The sequence below is a fragment of the Polypterus senegalus genome, chromosome 15 (assembly GCF_016835505.1).
Source record: "Polypterus senegalus isolate Bchr_013 chromosome 15, ASM1683550v1, whole genome shotgun sequence".
Taxonomy (NCBI): domain Eukaryota; kingdom Metazoa; phylum Chordata; class Cladistia; order Polypteriformes; family Polypteridae; genus Polypterus; species Polypterus senegalus.
The window spans coordinates 34,606,595-34,624,868 of NC_053168.1; the positions used below are offsets into that span (position 1 = coordinate 34,606,595).

Sequence of the window (18,274 nt, forward strand, 5' to 3'; positions counted from 1 at the left end):
GAAATTAACAATTCAAGGAAAAACTTTTTGATGCCACTTTTGATCACATTTTATAATAAACAGTAAACCCCCTTTTGAGTGATTAACAGCCATTAATTATATTAAGTATATACTCTGCTTAATAATGTAAGCAAGTATTGTTCAAATAACATTTTACTTAAATATTAAATTAGAAAAAATGTGTTAATGTTAATGGGAAATATGTCACAAACTATCGACTTGCCCTACGGAAAAGCAGTTAATTAATTTTGACCTTGGAACAAGAACCTGTAAACCGTCAATGAACAGACTTTCCAGTAGACTCAGTTAGCATCTAGCAACAGGTAATTTACACTAGTAATAAGCAAACTCTACAGTGTTTGCTTCGCCTCAGAGAAATCCTTCGTTCAGAGAAATCATGGAAGTCGATAAATATCACTGAACACTGCAAAATGCATTAACGTCAATGGGGAAGAACTAACTGAACTAGATTTGACTGGATTCTAATGGTGTAATCATCTTTAAAGTCTCACTGAGGGCTAGGGAAATTTCTGCTAATATCCTTGACTGATTACTGTGGCCAAAAAGATGACCTCGGCTGTGCAGAAGCAGTGTTAACCACTGCACCACTGTGCCTCAGTGAGATCAAAGAAGAAAGCAGTCAGAGACACTCAATCATATATTTCATCAAAACAAAGCGGAAATGCTGAAATCATAGTCAAAAGTCAGACAAAATACATAAGATTTTTTTAGAGGCAGAAAATTCAGAGTGGCATGTCATGATTGAAACAGCAGGCTCCTTCCGTTTTTTTGAAGTTGTGCCGAAGGCTCTACAGACTGTCTTGTGTTGATGCTTTGCAGTTTTTCTTCATTCAAAAAGATGGAAATATCTTATAAATAGTAATAAATCTTTTGTTATTTTTATTATTTCATAGAGTCTCCTGTGTCTGTTTGGTGTTAGGCTCCTTCAAGGTTTGTTTTATCTACACGTGGCTAATGCGTGAATAGGGCATGTGCCTCCTTCTCTTATACTGATAGTAAACTAACATATTTGGTGACAAGCAGAGATAACTCATTATTTATGCTGTATATGTTTCATAAAAATAAAAGTTTCAGAACCTGTATAATTCTTTATCTGTTCTACAACCAACTACCTGGGGACGGTCCAATCTAATGTTGGCTGTTACTACTACAGGGGATGCTGGGCTTGTCTCACAAAGCATTATGGGAAACTGGGGAAAAGTTCTCCTAAATCAGCTGAATTATCAGTAGATAATTCAACGAACAAGGGCATATGCAGTAAATTCGCTGTGAATAGCGCTTTGGCAAAATTCACTAATCAACATTTAATCACACCTTAAATCCATCATTGACTGAGTTGCAGTGTTTAAGTGAAACAGGCTATACTGAGCTGTGGTCATGAATTTTGTATGAACACACATCAAGATGTGTAACCACTTTGCTTGCCAGTCCACATGTCAACACTACAGCTTCTTGGGAAATCTGTTAATTGTATGTGTGATTGGAATATTGTGTCAGTTTCATCATTGGGTATTAATGTATATAGTGGCTAACTACTGAAATATAACTGTTGTTATCACAGTTTAAAGGTCAATTGTGAGCAAATGATACATTCATATATTGCACAATGAAAAAGGCTGGAAATATATGCTAAGTAGGTAATTTCACAATAATGTCCTTTGACATGACAGCTTCTAGTGGACATACCTTATCAAAAAATAGTCTCAGTCTATTTGTAAACTAGGGGTATACAACTATGCACTCAAGTCTATAGCAACAATATGTATAAATATTTACAAATGACTTCCACAACAAGTAAATCAAAGACTAGGAACATTTATTTGTTTTACCAATGTGTAAAACAAGAAAAGTGTTATTTCACCGTATATCTAACTAATCTCCTCAAGTTCAACTAATTATTTGCTTACCTGGAGGATCCCTGCAGATATAACAAATGTACTGTTCTGGAATGCTATCCTCCAGCAGCCCCATACACACACTATGTTGCCAGCACATGCACTCTTCACACTAAAACAGATAAGAAAAGCAGTGTTCAAAAATTGTTTTAATAAAAGGAGTGCTTCCTTTAAAATTGTAATTTTAAATTTGTTATTTAATGTAATAACTTAAATGACCGATGACATATTCATAGAAACTGAATTTTTTTTTCTGACCATTTCTTTTTTCTCCATTAATAAAAGCAATCAATCAAAAGTTTCAAATAACAAATGACTGTAATACTAGGGTGTTGTATCTCGTTAGCCATTATGAATGTAGAGAAAATCCAAGCAAAATGACACCTTTTATTGGCTAACTAAAAAGATTACAATATGCAAGCTTTCGAGGCAACTCAGGCCCCTTCTTCAGGCAAGATGTAAGAAGGGGCCTGAGTTGCCTCGAAAGCTTGCATATTGTAATCTTTTTAGTTAGCCAATAAAAGGTGTCATTTTGCTTGGCTTTTCTCTAAATAACAAATGAGATAATGTAGTACAAAAACCAAAAATCCCAACCAGTTAATCTTTGTAATAACCTCAAACCCCATCAGATATCCACAGGTACCAAAATGGAAATTATAGTATCAATAACAAATTTAACAAAATCATACAATGGGCGAGAAAGAAGATTTTTAGAGTGAGTTGGATGAAGTGATGAACAGTGTACCCAAGGGACAGTAAGTGGTGATTGGAGTAGATTTCAATGGGCATGTTGGTGAAGGGAACAGTCAAGATAAGGTGGTGATGGGTAGGTATGGTGTCAGGGAGAGGAATGAAGGTCAGAGGATAGTGGATTTTGCCAAAAGGATGCACATGGCTGGGATGAATACGTTATTTTAAGAAGAGGGAGGAACATAGGGTCACGTACAAGAGTGGAGGAAGATGCACACAGGTAGATTACATCCTATGCAGAAGAGTTGATCTGAAGGAGATTGAAGACTGCAAAGTCGTGGCAGGGGAAAGTGTAGTTAAGCAGCATAGGATGGTGGTCTGTAGGATGACATTGGAGATCAAGAACAGGAAGAGAGTGAGGGCAGAGCCAAGGATCAAATGGTGGAAGTTGAAAAAGGAAGACTGCAGGGTTGAGTTTAGGGAGGCACTGGGTGGCAGTAAAGAGTTACCAGACAGCCAGGAAACTACAGCAGATATAGTAAGGGTAACAGCAATAAGGGTGTTTAGTGTGACATCTGGAAAGAGGAAGGAGGAAAAGGAAACCTGATGGTGGAATGAGGAAATACAGGAGAGTATACAGAGGAAGAGGATGACAAAGAAAAAGTGGGATAGTCAGAGAGATGCAGAAAGTAGACAAGAGTAGAAGGAGATAAGGTGCAAGGTGAAGAGAGAGGTGGCGAAGGCTAAAGAAAAGGCATATGATGAGTTCTATGAGAGGTTGGACACTAAGGAGGGAGAAAAGGACCTGTACTGATTGGCTAGACAGAGGGACCGAGCTGGGAAAGATGTGCAGCAGGTTAGGGAAATAAAGGATAAAGATGGAAACATACTCACAAGCGAGGAGAGTGTGTTGAGCAGATGGAAGGAGAACTTTGAGAGGCTGATGAATAAAGAGAACGAGAGAGAGAGAAGAGGTTGGATGATGTGGAGATAGTGAATCAGAAAGTGCAATAGATCAGCAAGGAGGAAGGACAGCTATGAACAGGAGGAAAAATGGAAAGGCCATTGGTCCAGATGACATACCTGTGGAAGCATGGAGGCGTCTAGGGCAGATGGTAGTGGAGTTTTTAACCAGATTGTTTAATGGAGTCTTGGAAAGTGAGAGGATGCCCGAGGAGTGGAGAAGACATGTACTGGTGTCGATATTTAAGAATAAGGGGGATGTGCAGGACTGCAGTAACTACAGGGGAATAAAATTGATGAACCACAGCATGAAGTTATGGGAAAGAGTAGTGGAAGCTAGGTTAAGAAGTGAGGTGATGATTAGTGAGCAGCAGTATGGTTTCATGCCAAGAAAGAGCACCACACATGCAATGTTTGCTCTGGAGAAGTTTAGAGAAGGCCAGAAGGAGTTGCATGGTGTCTTTGTGGACTTGGAGATAACATATGACAGGGTGCCTCGAGAGGAGCTGTGATATTGTGTGAGGAAGTCGGGAGACGCAGAGAAGTACGTAAGAGTTGTACAGGATATGTACAAGGGAAGTGTGACAGTGATGAGATTAGACAGGAGTCCCCATGGACTCTGATGTTTGCCTGTGACACTGTGATCTGTAGCAATAGTAGGGAGCAGGTTGAGGAGACCCTGGAGAGGTGGAGATATTCTCTAGAGAGGAGAGGAATGAAGGTCAGTAAGAACAAGACAGAATACATGTGTGTAAATGAGAGGGAGATCAGTGGAATGGTGAGGATGCAGGGTGTAGAGTTGGTGAAGGTGGATGAGTTTAAATACTTGAGATCAACAGTACAGAGAAATAGGGACTGTTCAAAAAGAGAGTGCAGGCAGGGTGGAATGGGTGGAGAAGAGTGTCAGGAGTAATTTGTGACAGACGGGTATCAGCAAGAGTGAAAGGGAAGGTCTACAGGACGGTAGTGAGACCAGCTATGTTATATGGGTTGGAGACGGTGGCACTAACCAGAAAGAAGGAGACAGAGCTGGAGGTGGTAGAGTTAAAGATGCTAAGATTTGCACTGGGTGTGACGAGGATGGATAGGATTAGAAATGAGTACATTAGAGGGTCAGCTCAGGTTAGACAGTTGGAAGACAAAGTCAGAGAGGCGATATTACATTGGTTTGGACATATTGGGAGAAGGATGCTAAGGATAGAGCTGCCAGGGAACAGGAAAAGAGGAAGGCCTAAGTGAAGGTTTATGGATGTGGTGAGAGAGGACATGCAGGTGATGGGTGTAACAGAACAAGATGCAGAGGACAGAAAGACATGGAGGAAGATGATCCGCTGTGGCGACCCCTAACGGAAGCAGCTGAAAGAAGAAGATAACCCCTGACCCTTCTTTGCTTAGCCAACAAATTTTATTAAATGGGACTAGTATGCTAATTGATCAAGTTACTGAATATAGAAAAGTAAAAAAGAAAGTATTGTGCACTTCAAGGAATGATTATAGAAAGCAAATTATCTCTGTCCAAAAATATTTCAGCTGCATTTTTGGTCTAGTCAAACCTATGTGATTTTTTTATTCTTGTGGCTGTATTTAAATTTCATCGTCTATATGATTCTATACTATAGACCATTGTCAGCAACCGGTGCGCCACGGAATTTTCTAGGGGCACCGCGAAAACTTTTATAAAATATTTAAATATGCTAGTGTTTTTGAACTTTTGGTTGATTTAAAAGATAATGTTTAAAAATATATATTTTATGTTGGAAAAACAGATAACAGTTAATCAGACTGTTGAATAAACTAATGTATTTATTTTGAATGCAAGTTAAAATTTTCGCTGTTCACCATTCATCATAATATCAAATACCAGCGGTGTCAAAAACACATCTCGTGAGACTTAAAGTGTCTCGTTTTTAGAAGATCTCGCTCACTGTATGGATATGGAAATGAAGTCTAATAAACGCGAGAAACTTCAAATGATCGACAAGGAAATGCGCGTCTGTCTTTCGAAAATTGATCCTCACATCAATCTCATATATGCTGAAAAAAAATCTCAAGGGTAACATTAATTAAATTTAAGATTTATCCTTTGATTTCTTAATTAATAAAATGTCTTTCAAACTTGTAAAATAAACTGTTTTTATTGGCAATTGTCCATAGATTGTGTCGTTACGACTTTATTTATGGGCAGTCCCTCAGGTGCGCCGCTAAACAAAATTTTTGGACTTAGTGCGCCGCAACTCGAAAAAGGTTGCCTTTCACTGATATAGACTTTAAAAAGGTTAACACAGAATGACAGGTCAATATAACAAAAAAAGTAATAAGGCACAATAGCAGAAACATGTTTATTACTACTATCTAAAAACTAGTGCTCTTATCGATAATATAGTAGTATTTAAGACACTGTATTCACTTAATACCTGAATCATAAATCCATTTTCTTCATCCATTTCACAAATACACCGCACAATTTCATTAGATCCATCATCCTCATCCTGAGAATCATCCACATTGAAAGCATCAAATTCCTGGTTATACTCATCACCACTAAGCAACAAGCTTTCAGTTGAAGAATCCTCCAAGAAATCTATATCAGACAGATCTAAAGATAAAAATGATGAGATGAAATAGTAATGTATTATCAACTCAATTACATGATTTTTAAAATACTTTAAGCTAGTTTAACCCTCGTTGGAGTCCCCTGAATTCTTGACATACTTACAATGCCTAAAACCTTTTGTATTACGTTGCCTGAAGTCATTCCTTTGTACTGTGATTATACTTTTTTTTTTTTTTTTTTAAATAGTCAAGCATCCATACACATTAGCACAAAAAATAAACATTCAAGCCCAATAGCTGAATTTTACATCTTTTGCTTCAAATTACAAAAATGACTCATTTTCCAGAGAATAAATGTATACTGTGCATCTGCTACTCTTCAACTGCTGTAAAGGCACTGTGAATCTCTGGGATTTTAATGATGCATTAGTAAAAATAAAGATGTACAAGTCAAATTTCATTTTTGGCTTTGCAATTAAACTGACAGCATATGAGTATCCATGATGGCAGAAAAGAGCAATAGTTAATTTTTGCAATGGTAACTCTTTACATACAGCAATCTACTGCTCCTGTAGAGGTAGAGAAATAGCTTCTCCAGGATACTGAAAATACAAACAGCAACTCCAATGACAAAGGAACACTGAAAAGGGCATTAAACCACAAGTGTCAATTAATATTAATAATTTTACTGTAAATCTGATTTGAACAAACCCACCAGGGATTAAACAGATCAATATATTATTGTGATGCTATATAAATAATGTTTGCCACTTATTTCACTATTATAAAAAGAGAATCCGATAAAAAAAAATTCCACTTACTGTAAATATAAAGTTAAATCAATTATTCTTACAAATCATATGCTCTTTTTAAAATGTTTACATTACCAAAATAGCGTATTAAAAATTGGGCATTGCCAGTTTTTGCTAGGTGTAATGGCACACAAGGACTGTTAAGACATCAGATTTAACAAGAATGTAGAAATTCAGCTCCACACAATCCTGGGTGAACGGCCAAATTGCAGCTTCTATCAACACTACTTCATTTGATAATAAAGTTGTAAATCAGAGTTATGCTGACACCTTTGCTGAGACTCCTTCCACAAAAAAAGGTGCCCAAATAGATATTCATCTTAAGTTTGTGTCGGCAAACTGAACCTGCCTGAATGTGATAGACAAAGCACTCCTATTAGAAGGCATTGGATCTGCAATTGGAAGTGAACTTGATCCAATCACCAGAGTTTACTCCTTCCTTTTAAACTAGCTGCATTCAACTTTTCTTTCATTTTTTGGGAAGCCAAAAAAGCAAACTGTTTCTCTCTGAAAGCTGCAGATCCACTCTGCCAAGCCAAGCTCTGTGCAAGTAACAGAACCCTGTCTGCAAATAATGAAAAGCAGCATTACTGCAAGAAGTTCAGAAAGTACACTCTTTAGTAGAAAGAGAAGCAAGTTTTCCTTCAAAGTTACATAAGATACAGTGGTAGAGCTGCTGCCTCGCAGTATGGAGAGAGCTTTGAATAGTATTATTAGGGACAGCGAGCTGAGGAAAGCAGCATCACACTACAAAAAAGGGCTAGGTAGCAAAAAAAAGGGTACATTCCAACAAAAGAATCCTCCACTTGTCATCAAAACATCAATAAAACTAATTCACACAACATCGGATATAATCCTTAAAGACCTGGGGCCTCATGTATAATGCCGTGCGTAGAATTCATACTATAACATGGTGTACAGACAAAAGCGGAAATGTGCTTATGCACAAAAAATCCAGATGCATTAATCTGTGTGAACGGCAACTTCCACGTTCTTCTGCTACATAAATCCCGGTCACCATGAAAAGTAACGCACGTGCACGCGCCTGCTGTCCCTCCCTGTCTCCTCCCAGAATTACACCTCTTTAAATATGCAAATTAATATAAATAGCCCCTAAGATCAGCATTCTAGGAAAAGGCAGTGGCAAAAGCACGGGAGGAAACAGAAGAATTTCAGCGAATACCAAGTAGAGGCAAAGAAAAACGTACTATTTGTTGGTTTAAACAGTGGTATAAACAACAAAAGGAACTTCATCGAGTGACATAAGAGTGTCGGAGAAACTCAAAAGTTCAAGCTCACAAAGTCACACAGTGCCCGAAATAAAAGAGAAGTTGTCAGATATCAAAGTTGCAGTGAAAAGGTGAGTCGCAGCCCACCATCTAAGTTTCATATGAAAGCTTATTAGGGTACAGAGAAAAAAAATAGGCACACAGTGGGGAAAAAAGAACGAAATGTCAACTTTACGTGAAATTCATCATAAAATCATTTAATTTACTAGTTTCTCAAATACCATCTTAACTAAGGTAGCATGTTAAATGCTTTGTTTTGTATTTGATCTTCTATGTGCTCTGTGTGTGTGAATCACTACGTGCTTCTTAAACTGGCTTTCTCTTCCTCCAACAAGACATAGAATCCATTACATTTGTGAATAATTAAAATACTGAGATGTATACTTGATATCCTTTTTATGATGATAGGAGTTAAAGCATGTTATTAAACATAGGAACACGGTGGCGCAGTGATTGTTCATGCCTCGTGCAAGTTGCCGGCTGCGCCATGCGTGACCTTCAATGAAATAATTTATTGCAGCAGTACTGTCTCTTTCAAACGTACTAACCTACAATTCCTGTCCTTCCTTTTCATTCTCCAAGTTACCAATTGCCACACAATCAGCTCTGTAATAGACGTTAAGCCATCTGTAAGCTTAGAACACCAATTCTTCAAAACTTTTAAGGAACATTGAAATATCTTCGTAGTACATGTTTAATTATTCCATCCATCTATCCTTCCCTTGTTGCGCCAGCCCCAGCAAGAATACAGCGTGAGGCAGGAACAATCCATGAACGGAGCACCAGCGCCTCGCTAGTGCTATGGCACCGTCTCCTCACATTTAATTATTAACGATATAGATTATTTAAATGAAGTTAAAGTTTTATCTGTATAATATAAGCATATTTTGCTGCATTTCATCTTAAAAATGATATCATCATATGTAAATACGCGCTTAAAGTGGCTCAGGTTGTGCAATATTATAACTGTATCGCAAGTTTACAATGAGGTAATTGTACTTATAAGTACAAAGCGTTCTACAAGGAGCAATTGAGGGACTGATTGAGTGGGTTTATAGTTATTGGGATGAAACTGTTTCTGAACCACGGGGAAAGGCTCTGAAGTGTTTGCTGTATGAGAGCAGTTCAACAGACAGCATGGCTGAGGCAGCGTATGCTTGATGCTGTATACCGATAATTCTCTTTCCAATCAGCTGCTGCTGTGATTCCACACTCAGATACAGTGATATAAATACTCTGAGTGGTACAGTGAGAGTAATATGGAAAAAGATGATCCGTTGTGGCAGACCCTAACGGGAGCAGCTGAAAGAAGAAGAAGAAAAAAGTGCAGTGAGAGTAACAACGCTAAAGCAGCTATGGTATTTAGAATAGTTTGACCACTCTGTGGACCATTATATTGTTAAAAGGTAATTACAATCAGATGCATTAAACTAATAAACAGTATGTGATTAATTTCAGGGTACAGGGGGTCCTCGGGTTACAACGTTTTGACATGCAACGTTTTGAGTTTACAACGCTCACTCCCTTAAAAACTTAAAAAAATTGAGACATGAGAAGGAATAAAGGTAAGGATTCTTTTTACACTCATTTTTTCTATTACTACAGTACAGTGTACAATGCAGTATATTTATGTCCTTTTTCTGAGGCTTAGATTTTGTGTTTTTATGTTCTAGATTATGATTTTGCAAATGTGTTAAGATAAGTAAGTTACTTAGGCTGGAGTGTGTTTCAACTTACACCAAAATTCGGGTTACATCACTGTTGTAGGAACGGAACTGTGTCGTAACCCGAGGACCCCCTGTATTTATAAAACCTCATCAGGGATGTGGATCTAAAAAAAAAAGGGAAACCACACTGGAACAGTAGCACTGTTTTGACGCTGGGTGCCGCCAGTTTGCAAAACCGAGCGGAGAACTTGCGTACAGCAGGGTTGGAGCTACCGTGAAAATGTGTGTGGCTTTACGCCAAGTTTAGGTTTTATACATCTTATACACCTTTTTGCGATTTTGAAGGTGGAAATGTCTGTACGCAACATTTTTGTGCGTACGCACTGTTTACACATGAGGCCCCTGATATGAGAAAACTGCTCATCTGTGCCAAGACAAATTAGAATTCTAAATACCCATTAAACAGCCAGCATCTTCTGTGTTGTTGGCCTGTCTTGTGTCCTGTCTTCTATGTTAATATATACTATATGCAGTTCCCATATACTGTATCTATAATCATTGTGTTTACCAATAAATTCTACTATTCTGTTTTTGAAAATGAGTTTGATTTAATTACCTTGACATAAATCTATTGGCCAGAAATCCCCTCCTGGAAGGTGGAAGCCTTAGCAAATTATTAATTCCTTGCACTGCCAAAAGTAAAACTGATAATTAACTAACTGATTGATAACATCAATCATTTTTCTTACATCCATACACAATTTTCTACAGTACATACAGTATATTTGGTGCTCCTGGGTGAGCCCAAAGTTAAAATTGTAATTTTTCTACAGTACTCATACATAGAGCAAGTTACAAAGGAATACACTATATGAATCACACCTAATATGTCTATCATATTGTTGGACTTAACATTTTGAAACTGAGCTGTTAAATATTTTTGATGTTTATGCACGCAAGTCAATATTTGAATTAGGGTTGAAATTAATAAGTTTCAATCTTCAAAATAATCTAATTTTTTTATTAAAACCATGTTCATCCTAGCATCAAACTGTAGCTTTGAAACATATTACAAACTAATTTTAAGTAAACATTCTGATAATTCTGTATATTCTAGATACAACATACAAATAAAGCTATAAAGAATACATGTAAAAAGAAATAAAGAACAAAAACTTACTCTCTCCCGTTAGGTCTACAGATAGTATGGCTCTAGGGTACAAGAAAGTTGTATGTTTAGAAGGTGGTGTGCTGCGTATGGCTACTGTACTCATAGGTCGTGCTGGGGGAGAAGGACATCTTTCCAAAAAGGCTAAAGAAATGTCATCAAAATCAGAATAATCTACAGAAAAAAAAATAGAGGTTACCATGATTTTGGTTAATAATATTATATTATTTCAAACTGTACCATATCAGATTTTATCCTTTATATTTTAAAACCACAAAAAACCCTGAAAACATTGAAAAGCAAAAGGTGAACAAATCACTCTGTAGAAAACTATTACCTTTAAATATATAGTTATATTTAATAGACTCAAAAACCGTAAATGCAACAGACCTGGAATTGTTTTTATTTACGACTCAGAATAAGGCAACACTTACACTACAATTATGATGCCATCAAGTAATGGCTTAAAATTAACTTTATTTTTCATCTAAGGCAAATTAAATGAGAGGAAGTTTAAATCTAATATAATTTTGCTATATCTAAATATTTATAGCAATATAGAAATATCAAGACAGTCACAACAAGCCAAGGAATTTAATCAATAGAAGTCAATGGTTGATAAATGTGAAAATGTTTAAGATGAAAATAACATCATTAAATAGACTTCTGCATGTGTGGATCACATACTCCATGGTGACCCTGAACAGAGGCACTGCACTGGGTAGCGTGCTGAACCCTCTTCTGTACTCTGTGTTCACCAGTGACTGTGGAGCCAGACACAGCTGTTGCTCTATCACTAAATTTGCTGAAAACACCAACATCAAAGGCCTGATCCCTAAAAATGAGTGAGCTTACAGAGAAAAGGTTGTGCTTACCTACTAACTAAACAGTGACATGGAAATAATACAATTCCTAATGTCAACAAAATCTCAGAAAGCAGATGGCCAACTACAATGCCATCTACATTTAAGGAGTTGTTCTTCAAAGGTTGATCAGCTTTAAATTCCTTGGAGGGGCTCAAAATCATAAAGCACTGCAAAGGGTGGTGAAGGTGTCATGGAATATTAATGGCACCCAGCTGCCTTCCATTTAAGACATATAATACTTGCTAAATTAGAAAGCCAATCACAATATAAATAAAGACCTCAACCAACCTGTTCAGCAGACTTTCACACAACTATCTTCTGACAAATGGTAGAGGGTCATTGACGCTCCGACCAGTAGATGCAAACACAGTTTCTAACTACAGATCATAAGAGGTAGGAAAAATGCAATCGTTAACAGCCTCCCATACATATACATACACATATCTATCCATCCATCCTCTTCCGCTTATCCAGGGTCGGGACGCGGGGGCAGCAGCTTAAGCAGAGAGGCCCAGACTTCCCTCTCCCGGCCACTTCTTCCAGCTCTTCCGGGAGAATCCCAAGGCGTTCCCAGGCCAGCCGGGAGACATAGTCCCTCCAGCGTGTCCTGGGTCTTCCCCGGGGCCTCCTCTCGGTTGGACGTGCCCGGAACACCTCCCCAGGGAGGCATTCAGGAGGCATCCTGATCAGATGCCTGAGCCACCTTATCCCGGATGACTGAGCTTCTCACAATATCTTTAAAGGAAAGCCCAGACACCCTGCGGAGGAAACTCATTTCAGCCGTTTGTATTCACAATCTCGTTCTTTCGGTCACTACCCATCGCTCATGACCATAGGTGTGGGGAGGAACGTAGATCGACTGGTAAATTGAGAGCTTTACCTTACGGCTCAGCTCTTTTTTCACCACGAAAGAACCGATACAGAGTATGCATCACTGCGGATGCCGCACCGATCCACCTGTCGATCTCACGGTCCATTCTTCCCTCACTCGTGAACAAGACCCCGAGATACTTGAACTCCTCCACTTGGGGCAGGATCTCTCCCCCAACCCTGAGAGGACACTCCACCCTTTTCCAGCTGAGAACCATAGTCTCGGATTTGGAGGTGCTGATTCTCATCCTAGCCGCTTCACAAGATCACGGCCTGATGAAACAAACAGGACAACATCATCTGCAAAAAGCAGTGACCCAACCCTGAGTGCACCAAACCGGACCCCTTCAACACCCTGGCTATGCCTAGAAATTCTGTCAGAGATCACACTTATACATACACACTCTAGGGGGCTTTGCTCAGCCAGCACCCATGTTTGGTTTTCCGGATACACACTTTTAAGTTTTATTTTTTTTTCTTTGAATTGTTGCTATTTCATTAGTTTCACTTTTATTTCAGAACTACGGTAAAAACAATATTTGGAATCTTTCAACTCCCAACATGCTGAATCTTTTAAATGAGGTCCGTGAGACATGTTTAATGATTTTGTAGCATAATTCAGGATAGGTTTCTCTGTGTTGAATTTCAGCGCAGACATAACGATCTACATCATCTGCAGTTAATCATTTTTTTGCAAAGTAACCAATAAATGCATGTGAGGTAAACCCCGTTTTTGAAATTCTCTGACTTAAACTTTAAAGCCTTACAATATTTACATACTTCTGACATATCACCTATGTCCATATATTCGATCTCTATTCACCTTTTCATTATTTCTCCGAGTAATAATTTATTTGTTTGCACTAATGCGATGTTTACTTTCTTTGTTTTGACACTTTCATTTTTTTCTGATTTCATATTCTGTATCTTGCTCTGCATGTGTTTCGCGCCTACATTTTTTTTTTTGAGTCTTTTGAATTCCACTGTTTTCATTACCTATAACAGACATGCCCAATACATCAATCACGATCGTTTGGTAGATCGGAAAGGTAGTGCAGGTAGATCGTGTTGCATTAAAAAAAATTTTTTTTTTTAAACGTTAGTCTATATATCCTCCCTATGGCATTTGCCACATGATTGACATACAGGGCGGCCAGTCTGAGATCTCTTTCCTTTCTCCTTGTCATTAAGCATGCAGAATACAAGCAACTTAATAAAGATTTGCCATTTTTTGCAAGGAAAAGACAACCCCATGGTCAATATGATTAGCTCAGTTAATGTTTTCAAATGAAAAATGCAACATCTGTCCTCAAAGCTGCAGTGCCTTGATTTGGGGAACATCCAAAACCTCATGTCAGAGCTGGAGACGCAATGGAAGGCGTGTGTGCAACTTGACAGCATTCACTACAAAGAGCAGATTGAAAACTGTCTGTCAGACTTTGACAGACGGTTTCAAAACTCAGCTTTACTTGAGCCAATTGCTACATTTAAGTGCTATCCATTTAGGGAAGATGTTGAGGGCGATTCCCTCACATCAAAAATTGCAACACTATTTCACCTAAAACTCCTCTACAGTGGAGGATGAGATTTTGACACTACAGGATGACATTCAGCTGCAGTCTGGGGCTCTTGGACAGTTTTGAAACTTTGACTGCATTACTTGGCTCTACTTATTTATGTGAGTCAGCCCTTTCCCACATGAAGATTATTAAATCCAAATACTGTAGTGACCATAAATGTATTGAATTGTTATTGTGCCATAAAGGTTATTTAGTTATGCAAGGTACGACAACATATTTTTTATGTATAAAGTATACTCAATATAAATAAATATATATATATATATATATATATATATATATTATATATATATATATATATATATATATATATTATATATATATATTATATTATATTTATATATTATATATATATATTATATTATATTATATTTACTTTTACTTATTATGAACATGTTCTTCCTAAGTTTGCATATGCTGGATTTGATAGCCAAGATTCAGCCAGCTCTCTGGTACTTCTAATACTGGCCTTAAATCTTACTTGTACATTTTCCCAATTAAATGCATGTCCTGTAGATTTAGTATGCGTATAGATCAGTGATCGCGAGTCCTTTCTTCTGACGGTGTTGCGATGTTCCTGTATATGTGCTGCGATTCTTTTTGATGTTTGTCCTATGTATACCACTGGGCAAGGACTGCATGGAATGCTATAAACTGCGTTTCATGTTTCTGCTGTCAATTTCTTGTTTTTAGCATTAAAAAGGACCATGCGGAATGTTCGTGGGTTTGTGTGCTATTCAGATGCCGGACTTGGCCAGGATGCGTGCTGCACCTTCAGACACCTTGTGGTGATAAGGAAGTGAGTACCAAGTGGGGTGGGGGTTCTGATTCAAGTCGATTGTTTGCTGAGTTTTTTGGCATCTTCTGTATAAGCTTTGATTAAATGAATGTTTTGAGTATCCGTTTGAAAAGACAAGACGGAATAGATAGCGTCTTTCATTCATTTTTGTCTCCTTCATATTACAATGAATGTGGACTCCTCTGAATAGAGTTTTAACACAGCTCCGTTTATGAGATACTGGGTGGTTGCTGGCTGATTGTCTGCATAGCATTCCTAACAGTAAACACTTGTGGTCAGGGAGGCATCATTATTTCTTTCAATGTAGATGTCCAGGAAGCTGATGTCTCGGTTCATTTCTTTTTCCATGGTGAATTAGATTGCAGGAAATATTGTGTTGATGTGGTTGTAGAACTCATTTAGCTGGTAATTTTTTAGTATGACGAATGTGTTGTCTACGTAGCATATCCAAATTTTGGGTGTGAATTGGGATAGAGCCGCATTTTCAATATGCAAGTAAGATTTAAGGCCAGTACTAAAAATGCCAGAGAGCTGGCCAAATCCTGGCTATCAAATGAGAACGCCATCAACAGACACTTGGACATAAACCCAGTATATGCAAACTTAAGAAGAACATGTTCATAATAAATAAAACTTTACAACCAATACTTCCCCCCAAACGTAATTTTTTCTATATATTGCCTTTGATTCTTGTAAGTCTAAGCATTATCCTCTGATGAAGGTCCCTGGCAGGGGCTGAAAGATCAGGAATAAAAACTACTTTATGATACGTGATTCATTTTCTCCCCTTGTGGTTCTCCAACTACAAATATGCAAACCATATCACAGACCTTCTCTTCCATATATATATATATATATGATGCCCGTGGTCTGATTTGATACTGGTTGTAAGTAAAGCGTGTCTTCCAGGAATCTCATGTTGTACACTCTCTTTCGTCCTGCGGGTCTTTTAAGTGTCTTCAGTGATCTTCATGTGAAGATCACGTCTCATCTCCCTAGTCTTTCTCTCCTAGGATTTTTTTCGATAGATTTTTGAGGAGAAGGGGATGAATCTGGCCAATGTTTTAGCTAAGTTTAAATCAATAACATTAATTCATAAATAACAGCAACAGTCAGAGCAACATTTAACTAAAGTGATTATCAGTGGATTTGTGTATAATGTTCAATATTTTAAATTTTGAAATATTAAGCGACTTTGACGGTCTACAGCACTTCAAGATTGCTCAATAATGTACCAAGCTTGATCACATTTTTTGTCATACATTTGTTATTTCTTTCTCCAAAATAATATAGGCCTTTTAAATCAACTCACACTACAAGTTTCAATGTGAAACAACACATGGCTTTTCAGCTCTATATCTTAAATCTTTAAATTAAGCCAGAACAATATAAAACAGCAATCACAGAAATACTGTATTATATTTAAATAAGTTAAAAAAACATCTGCAGACTAAACAAGTCATACAGGAAAGAAACGATAGGAATGGGGTCAAGCTCATAAAACTTGCATTGAAACAAATGTTGAAAGCCAAAGAAGATGTATGTAGCGAAATCTGAGAATACTTATTTTTTTTTTAACTTCATACCATGCTGTTTTGATTTCTTTTTCTTCTTTTTTTTCTTCTTTTGTTTTACTTTGAAATGGTCCTTTTCTTTTTTTTCTTTTCGCTCTTTATCCTTATCCTTCTTTTTACCTTATTAGAGAGAGAGAGAGAGAGAGAGAGAGAGAGAGAGAGAAAAGGGTTATAGCACATTAACACAGAATAGCAAGATGCTATAATTCACTAAAAAATAGTAAAGCTAAAAATCTGAAATAAGGAAATAATTTTGTTACATTGACAAACCTTTTTCTTCAAGTTTTAGTTTCTTCTCACTTTTACTCAATCCTAAAAATAAAAAATAAAGTTGAAATTTCAGTTTCCAAAATTGAATGACAGAGTTACATTACACTATCTCTCCACTTTATTATTATATTTCAGATTAAGATAGCATTTATTCCCTGAAACATTTAACAAATTAAATTATTTACCAGAGTCTGGATACTTGTCCTTTTCTATTACTTTCTTTAGTATTTTTTCATGAAGACTTTCAAAGCTCTTTTCCCTCGAAGGAATAGGACATTGAACATCTGTGCCTTCTGAACTTATAGAGGCAGAGGATCTCTTCTTCTTGTTTGATTTGGAAGATTTAGAAACTATTGGTGATTCCAATTGTAAAACACCAGTATAGGATGAAACAGCTATCAAATAAAATACAATTTAAGTAATTACATTACTGAATATATAGAAAATTTAGAAAAATACCAGGTACTAAAAGTATGCCAAAGAGCTGACAAACATATTATTGCATTCTGTACAAAGGTTAAATTTAAAGGTAATAAAACAAGGTCAGTCAGTCATTATCCAACCCGCTATATCCTACCACAGGGTCACAGGGATCTGCTGGAGCCAATCCAAGCCAACACAGGGCACAAGGCAGGAACAAACAAATCCCGGGCAGGGCGCCAGCCCACCACAGAATAAAACAAGGTACTGGCAGTAACTCCAATTTACGTGTATATTCTCTTCAAGCTAATTTTTGCAACAACTCAAACTAAAGAAAAAATTCAGAAACATTAAATTATTTTAATTTGCTACTTAATAGGATTATACTCAATGGATTTGTCTGATCATGGTATGATGTAATAGAGAATTGTAATGGTGCATTATCCAGGACTGTATAATTTGCAGATGTTTGGAATGTGAATAATATTTTGGGCTGGAAACAAATTTAAGCAAAAGTTGTTATTCTCAGATGATAACGCTTCTCAACAGCAGCTCATAGTTACAATGGTAAGAGGATAATTGTGCAAATATTACACATCTATCATCTGATTTTATGACAATTTGTGGTGTTGTGTTAATTGCTTTTTGTTGTGATTATTATAGTTTTGTTACTAGCCTATAGACTCATTAGAAGTAAGAATCTCATTTTATAAAGTACACATGACAAACTTCAACTTCTTGATCTAAAACTTGAAAAAAAATAGACATACAGAAAATAAAATCATATTAAAAATCTAAATATTACTCGAATTATTATTGTGCCTTTCAAATCCTTAG

The 18,274-nt window shown here is 37.0% G+C and overlaps 1 protein-coding gene across 1 annotated transcript in view; it reads right to left on the reverse strand.

Annotated features, from left to right (window-relative positions):
* The window catches only part of phf20l1 (PHD finger protein 20 like 1), a 68,359-nt gene that overhangs the window by 9,667 nt on the left and 40,418 nt on the right, over window positions 1-18,274 (reverse strand). Inside the window, exons 13-19 of the mRNA XM_039737578.1 lie at window positions 17,203-17,412; window positions 17,008-17,059; window positions 16,934-16,947; window positions 16,760-16,867; window positions 11,071-11,232; window positions 5,984-6,165; window positions 1,929-2,028 (exon numbers count right to left, since the gene is read on the reverse strand). Coding sequence (XP_039593512.1) covers window positions 1,929-2,028; window positions 5,984-6,165; window positions 11,071-11,232; window positions 16,760-16,867; window positions 16,934-16,947; window positions 17,008-17,059; window positions 17,203-17,412 — 828 coding nt within the window. The remainder of the gene's footprint in view (window positions 1-1,928; window positions 2,029-5,983; window positions 6,166-11,070; window positions 11,233-16,759; window positions 16,868-16,933; window positions 16,948-17,007; window positions 17,060-17,202; window positions 17,413-18,274) is intronic.